Source organism: Megalops cyprinoides, chromosome 24 (genome assembly GCF_013368585.1).
Source record: "Megalops cyprinoides isolate fMegCyp1 chromosome 24, fMegCyp1.pri, whole genome shotgun sequence".
Classification (NCBI taxonomy): domain Eukaryota; kingdom Metazoa; phylum Chordata; class Actinopteri; order Elopiformes; family Megalopidae; genus Megalops; species Megalops cyprinoides.
In genome coordinates, this window is record NC_050606.1 from 16,182,044 (window position 1) to 16,190,048 (window position 8,005).

At 39.6% G+C, this 8,005-nt stretch overlaps 1 protein-coding gene across 1 annotated transcript; it reads left to right on the forward strand.

The window, feature by feature from the left end:
* Positions 1-235: 235 nt before the first annotated feature.
* Positions 236-7,985, forward strand: LOC118771567 (low choriolytic enzyme-like). The gene is made up of 9 exons (XM_036519574.1): positions 236-304; positions 518-590; positions 1,490-1,555; positions 1,958-2,110; positions 2,375-2,495; positions 3,385-3,563; positions 3,899-3,980; positions 4,232-4,356; positions 7,954-7,985. The coding sequence occupies exons 1-9, from the start codon at positions 236-238 to the stop codon at positions 7,983-7,985; spliced, it is 900 nt and encodes a 299-aa protein (XP_036375467.1).
* Positions 7,986-8,005: the final 20 nt, after the last annotated feature.

The following is an 8,005-nucleotide window of genomic DNA, read 5'->3' on the forward strand; positions in this document are numbered from 1 at the left end:
CCTTCTGACTTCACTTACGTAATTTAATTCAATTATTCTGTTTTTACAACCAAGAAGGGAAGTGGGCTCTGGCAGAATGCCTGCTCCACGATGCAATCTTCTTCTGCAATCAAACACCAAACTTTTGCAGAGAGGAAGAGCTTCCGTTGCTTGAGAGAAACCAGCGTCACACGTTATATAAAAGCTATGGGTCTGCCAGCACCACAAAGGAACTGGGACCTGCAATCCATCCATCATGTCTCCTGCCTTTGTGATCACCCTCACCTTCACTCTGCTCTGTGTGGCACACTGTTACCCCTCTCTGGTAAGGAGAAATATTTATATGTAATGCAGCCCCCTTTGATGAGGCTAGAGGATTCCTGGTGTGGCACTCACAAAGAATATGAAAATATTCCCATCAGAAGGAAAGTAGAAAAATGAATTGATCAGATAGCTGTGACACTGATTCAAAGCTCTTTGTAATTGTATTTCTCTGCTTTTAAATGAAATAGTAAATGTTTTTCTCATGTACTTACAGCGGATGTTCTCCAGGACAGTGGCCGAAAAAGAAGACAGCCAAGACTCTGACCATATCCACCATCTGAAATTAAGTAAGATATCTTTAAACCATGACGTTCCCACTTTCAATCATGTGGAAGTCTACTTCTAATTAATTGCTATCAACAATGGTGTTAGGGCATCAAGTTCTTTTCAGTGATGTCTCAAAACTAAGGTACAGCTTTTTAACCAGAAATGAGATCAATAGGCTCCCCGGTGGCTCAGTTAGCAAAGTGCTCATTTTGGACTAAGACAGAGCCCTCTGGCCCTGCTTTGAATCTGTGTCATCTGTCTACAATGACTAGTGGTCCACATCAGCAGAACAAACTGGCAAATTCATTCTGCCAAAGGCCAGCAGTGTGGCATAGTGGGGTGGCAGTGTGGCATTGTGGCAAGGAGAAGGACTCATAGTCAAAAGTTTGCTGTTTCGATTCCCCGCTGCTGCTGTACCCTTGAACAGGGTGCTTAACCCACAATTGCCTCAGTAAATATCCAGCTGTGTAAATGAGTAAAATGTAAAATTGTTACCCCGTAACGCTCTCTGGATAACAGCATCTACTAAATGACAATAATGTATGTATAAGGCTGGGTAGATGCACCAGGGTCTCCTTGTCATACCTCTCTCAGCCCCCCACAATTTGTTGTAGTCCTGTGAGTTACTCAGATGGCATCATGGAAATAGCACCCGTGCTCCAATTAGAGCCCACTTCACTGTGGTGCACTGTGGGACTTGTAGTGTAAAGAACTGGTGTGTTGCCATGCATGTGTATTTGTTGTGGTGAGCAGCCTAAACTGGCAGAACTGTTGGTCATTAAAAGTAAAGAACTAATGCAAGAAAATAAATAAACTCCAAAGAATTTGCCCTTTAATTGTTCACATAAAAGATTGGGTACAAATTTAACTTATTTAAATATTTGGATGTATTCAAATGTGTAATACTCTTCCTTGACAGACAACAGCTTTGAAAAGGAAGACCTTTCTGTTTCAGCCATAATCGAGAAAGCTAACAGGAACATTGGTATGTCACAACTTTTCAAATGTGTTATTCATTACATTATGTACCAAAGAACATGGACTGTAAATAGTCAATATGAAGTCTCTGTCCCTGGGTTTGTTTTCTCACACTTGTCCATACTCTGCAATTTCTCTCTCGTCTTAAATCAGGATTTTATGTCATAAAACAAATAATACATATTTTCAATGTAATTAACATGGAATACTAACAAATAGTATCTGAAACTTCAGTCTTCAGTCTGTCTAGTTCAGAGTTCTGACTGAGGCATTGTGCGTGTTCCTGATATGTTACACATTATGTATTCCTGTGTGTTCTTTAATGGAAAATACAGTACATACTCTGATCAGGTGTTTCATGGAGAATACACTTTCATTACACTCATAGTGACTCTGTTCTCTTTTCAAGGGCAAAAGCTTGATAAGCCACTCATCGTGTTTGGAGACATTTCTGTTACTGGTGGGCTGCATAACGCTGACCCCTGCACATCCAGTAAATGCAAATGGATCAAGTCTCCCAATGGGAAAGTTTACGTGCCCTACAAGATCTCCAAAAAGTACTGTGAGTAACTTTTACTGACATTAATCCATGTAGCTTATGTGCTAGACACACACTTGGCTAAGGCATCATCATGTGCTGGGAATGTTGTGTCGAATTGTTTGAAAGGAATTACAGGGCTGGTGCTGGTGTACTGTTGAAACGTTTGAAGACAGAGCAGATTGCTCTCTGATGCTGTGTCACGGAGAGCAATATGCTTGTGAGAATGACAGTGATTGAGAGTGAATCTGATTAACTCACATGTCGTGAACATGTGCACTTTGACAGCAACAAGCGAGGTGAGCATCATTCGACAGAGCTTGGAGTCCTTTACCTTCTCCACCTGCATCAGATTCATCCCCTGGAACAACAAGGACAAAGACTATTTGTACATTATGAGTCACGATGGGTATGTCTGTGTCTTCTTAAATTGTGTATTTGTTGTGAATTCTTACTTGACTGTTATGTATTCTTATTTATTTTTTATTTCCTCTGAGATACACAGATACACTTAAAAATCTGGTCTGCATACCTGGGTTACTAGGGTACTGTGAACTAACCAATATGTTGTGACATGATTTAAAGGTAAAGTCTTAGTAAGCAGACAAGTGAGCAGATAACTCATCATATTGTACCCTAAGTGAAAGTAATTTCTAATACACACCTGCAGAGTTAGGAAGAAAAGGTTCTCTCTTAAGGTCTCTAAAGTCAGGAATATTCATTTTTTGTGTATAAACACTTTGTTTAAAATTATGACCCCTTTAAATATTTCTGCATTATACAGTTTTGAACTATCTAGTTTATAAATCATGGGTCCGTTCAGGTTGAAACTGCCATTTAGGTGGATCAATCTAAAGTGAGAATATATGAGAAACCGAGGCCAAGAAGTATATATGAGAACCTAAAGCAGGATCACAAATCACTGTAAAAAATACAATTGTAAAAAATACAGAAAAAAGAAAAAACAATTGTACTTTAATTGGTTGATCCTGCCTTTCTCATCCAGAAAGAAATTGATATAAAGATGAGAAAAATGCGGGTGGGAGAAATACTGAAAACTACAGAACCTCCTGATTGTAGACCTATGAAAACACAGGGATTATGCACCTTTGATTCTATTTTTCTTTCTTTACAGTCTTCATTTTCTTGTTGCTACCACTTTGCCAGGTGATTTCATGGCCTGTGCATCACTTCACGCACTCCCTGAATAAAAGGAACCAGTACCCTTACTGTGTGTTGCCGAATTGAGGAATCTTGATGTACATTCATTTGTCTCAGTGATCTTCCCTGTGCTCCAGGTGCTTCTCGTCCATTGAGCGACAAGGTGGTTTACAGTTGTTGTCCCTGAATCAGAAGGGCTGCCTCCATCGCCACGTGATCCAACACGAGCTCCTGCATGCCCTCGGCTTTCATCACGAGCACGTGCGCAGCGACCGAGACAAGCACATCGAAATCCTCTTTGAGAACATCGAACCTGGTACACACCACTGCTGGCAGCCACATACCACACACCACTCCCAGTCACATGTTCAGTACAGTGGCATATCCATGCCCTGTGCACTCAAAATAAGGTCATTTGGAGCCCAGTCACAACCCAAGTGGCATCTGAATCTGAATATACACCTGTATCCAGCTGTGCATTTCTGCATTCTGTGTTTGTCCGAGACTAGTGTTAGCTGTGGCTGGGCTCCCTGAGCTGCTGCTTTGCATTGACATGTAGAAATACAGTTTTACTGAATAGAGATAGACATTGAATTAATCCTGGTCAGTTAATACACAGAGATATCTGAATTATTTCCTGTTTCCCCCTAGATGAGCAGCACAATTTTAACAAAGTCAACACCAACAACCTTGGGACTCCGTATGACTACAACTCAGTGATGCAGTATGAGAGGTCTGTATTGCTTGGAGGTTGCACCAATAATGTTTTGAAGACATCGTGGTCATGTTACAACAATTTTCTAAACTTACCAGAATACAGCAGAAATCATGAGAAATTTCTATTTGCAATAAAATGATTTGTGAACTGGAACTATTGAAAAATTTCAGTCTTCCGTAAATCTATCTCTCCATCCCTTTTTAAAGACTTGGTGCAGATCAGGGTCACAGCAGTGCTATTGACACTGCATGTGCCTGTGCTTTTAGGTATGCCTTCTCCAAAAATGGAAAACCCACCATGATTCCAAAACCGAATGAAAACGTGGAAATTGGGAAAGCCAAAAAGATGAGTCCCAATGACATTCTGCGAGTCAACAAGCTGTACGAGTGCTGTAAGTATTTAAGTTAACATGTTTCACTGGGAATGTGCTTATGAAGCCAAGGGAGGGTGTGCATGACTACATCTTGGGCCATGAACTCAGTCAAGAAAAGGGCACTACTGCACAAGGAGCCTAGAAAGTTGGCACATGTGTGATAGCATAGCCAAGCAGCCAGTAGGCTAAACAACACTGAAAGGCTAGCTTCAGGCAGATGCCCAAGGCCAGAAGGAATGTATATAAAAAGTCCTTTTTTCAAAGTGTTTTAAGTCTATTAAACAGTGAGGTGCAAGGTGCAATGATTGGTTTCTCTATGGTTTCTTAATAATATACATAGTAATCTACTTTACCCCCACAGCCCGCTCAAGGAAGATGAAAATGGTTGAAACCAATTCTTGTCTAAATGATTGCCTCATAGATTAAAAAGGTTGCCTATTGTGGTAAAGATTTTGTTTATTCACTTTTTTTTTTTCATCAGGATGTTAATCATTAATCACTTAGCTTAGAGTGAAATGTTAAGCTTGTAGTTTAGAGTGAAATGTTAATCCTTAATCACTTGTGCCATCTCTTTTATCTTAGAATTAGGAGGATGCAAGCGATCGAAGAGCCTGTGTCTGGGTTTCACATAAGAAAAATTTACAGCAAGCATGCTGGGGTGTCACTTTGCTTGTGCGTGTAGCTTAGAGTGAAATGCTAATCAAGCAATCAATTTCTTTACTTGCCTGAGAGTAAAAATAAAATTACAATGCATCTCATGGAAGACAGCAAACAAACGGGACCACAGTGGAGCCTTGTAAGATGTGTCAAAGTGAACTGCTCTCTGAATAGGCCTGTACAAATACATATTGCTTTGCAATTGTCAATAAAGGCATACATTTGTGATCTCAGTGCTGTTTTTGGCACTGATGATTCACTGACGGTTCTTGTGTGGTTATTGGTGTCCTACATGTGCAAATGATTCATGCCACTTTATTAGATGTGTAAGTTGCACTGTGTAAGATCTTCTGCTAAATAACAATAACGTAACCTGCGTCTGTGACTACTGTAATGCTTGTCTGTTTCATTATTTTCATTATATCTAAACACTGTTTGTGTGGAGTTCTATCATCCTACTCAGTTTACATCATCAACATATTTCTGATTAAAGTGTTCAAATATACAGGAAGCAGAAATGAATGATACTTTGCAATAATACCAAAACTAACCACAAGTGATATTCGTCATGTGACATAGCTTTGTGCACACATTGATGAGGTAGAGCCACATGGCTGGTTTTGTGAAGTTGTGGTAAGAGGGTGACTCAAAGCTCTGGGTTTAAAATCCAGATTGTTTCCTTATCTACAATCAATGCACTTCTGGGAAATGACAAATTTCCTATTTTATTTTATTTTGTGGTTTTGTTTTTTTATTTTTATTATTTTTCCCCTTTTCAGACCCAGTTTTAGTCACCAGTTATGCTTTTAAGTTTGTCACCAGCACAATGACATCCACTCAACTAACCTGAGCATGGGGCAGGGCACATGCAATCCTTCGATACACAGGCATGCCTGCCACAAGTATTTTCCTGCACTACAACTCCCACAATGCACCAGGAAGCAAACACTGTCTGAGGAGCAGCGCACTCTCCTGACATTGAGTAGCCCACAGGTGCACCGCACGAGTCTCACGGTGTCAAGAGCAGAGGGGACCTGCCTACCTCCATTCAGGCAGAACGAAGCCAGGTTGTTCTGCTTATGAGCACAGCCAATTTTCAAACCGAGGCCATGAAGCTAAAGCTGCACTTGAAACGTTGCTTTTAATGTCTGGGACACTCAGCAGCCTTCATTACATGAGTTTCATTTTGTCCTCAGATAGGTTAAGCTGGGTTGTCCACAAGCAGTCAATGTCAGGAGCTGTGGGACGCCCCACAGACCATCCTGCTGCCCCCTCAGGAATCCATCACCGGCCCCACCAAGCAGATCACAGACACAGAGGCAAATAATAAAGTAACCATTCTATTCATTTCTGCATTCATGAATTGCACTTGACCAATTTTAAAGACTGTGCTGGAGCTCACAGATGTTATCTTGTTGTGACAAATTTAGGTGTGATGTGTTGCAAAGGAAGTCGCAAAAATACACATATTTTGGGTGGCTATCTTCCTCAATCTGTTGCCGGTTTTCATTACTGTGCCAGTTTGTTGATGATGTTTTTCAAACAGTCATACAAAATGAACATACACATTTATATTTTAAATATCTAGACTGAATAAAGCCTGACCTGATGCCTCTGTAAATTCAGAGAATATAACTCCCCCAAACAACATTAAACCGGGAAAAGAGAGGTTGACACTGGCAACAGAACTGATTGCTGGACTTAAATGGATTAAAGCCTGTTTCATTAGACATACACTAGATATGCCACAAACCAGTCCTTTATAGTGAATGACTATGCGTGTGATAATGAGCAAGGTTTAGCATCACAGCTCTCTGCTCTGTAGAGAATATCTGCATTAGCACTGTAATAACTTTCAATAGTTTTATCTGTTTGCTATATCATACAGTACATGCTCTAAAGCCTTTTCTCACCAGTTCCTGCTCTAAGAAACACTTTTGTCATTATTGTGCCAGTTTGTATATGATGTTTTTAAAAACAGGATGCAGGATTAACATATAAATCTATATTTTAAAAATCTAGACTGAATAAGGCCTGACCTGATGCCTCTGTAAATTCAGATGGAAGTTTATAAAACATGAGTTCAGAACTCAGCAGGTGGTTACTTGCAGTAAAGCAGCTCAAAATGACTGCTCGTGTTTGCAAAGAAACAGTCGTGATCAGCTAGGAAAATCTTGACAAGCTTGCATGTATTTTTTGAACAATACATTTAATCTAAAAACCCTTCAACCACAGTCCTTTAGGAATGCAGCTGTGCTGGTTTAAATTGGTGTTAATTGTGTCAAGCCCTTACTGATTCATAGTTCATAGTCCATAGTCACTCCAGTCTGGCAATGCAAATGTGATGCAGTGAAATGACAAAAAGTGCATAAATGGTTAATTGGATCAGTGACCACTGGTTCATCAAATGAGAAAAAAAAAACGTCTGAGTAATTCATGGAAAAGGACTGAACCATAAAGCGTTACTACTAAATTCCTATTTTCATTTCTACCAAGTGGTGCAAGTGGTAAATTTGAGAATCGTGTTTTATTGTCAAAACTCATTGATGTTAAAAATGGCCATAGTCCAGACAATATATTACTGCCATTTACAAAATAAAGCATTGTGTGTTCTTTTCACAGCGTGGTGTCGTATGTTATTTCATATTGTTAGAGGAATCATAAATGAAAAGGAAAACTACAGAAGCACCTCATGTTTATGGTGTTAGTCCAAATAACATCTGAAGAGTACCATCTAAAGGGACTGGATTTTATAAATGAGGTAATATACTGTATAAAAGTAAACAGAAATGTACGTGGTAGTATCGTAAGAGAATCACAGTGCGATAAAACTGTAGGATTTAAATGAATAAGGAAATGGTCTGGCTCTAATTTAATTTCGTGTTGACTGTCATCAGTGCATCTTGTTTCTTTTTCTACTTTCTCTCGTAATTTAATTACATTTTTCTGTTTTAACAGCTAAGAAGGAAGGTGCAGTCTTTGCCTGGTGACAACTTTAGCTGAAACTGAT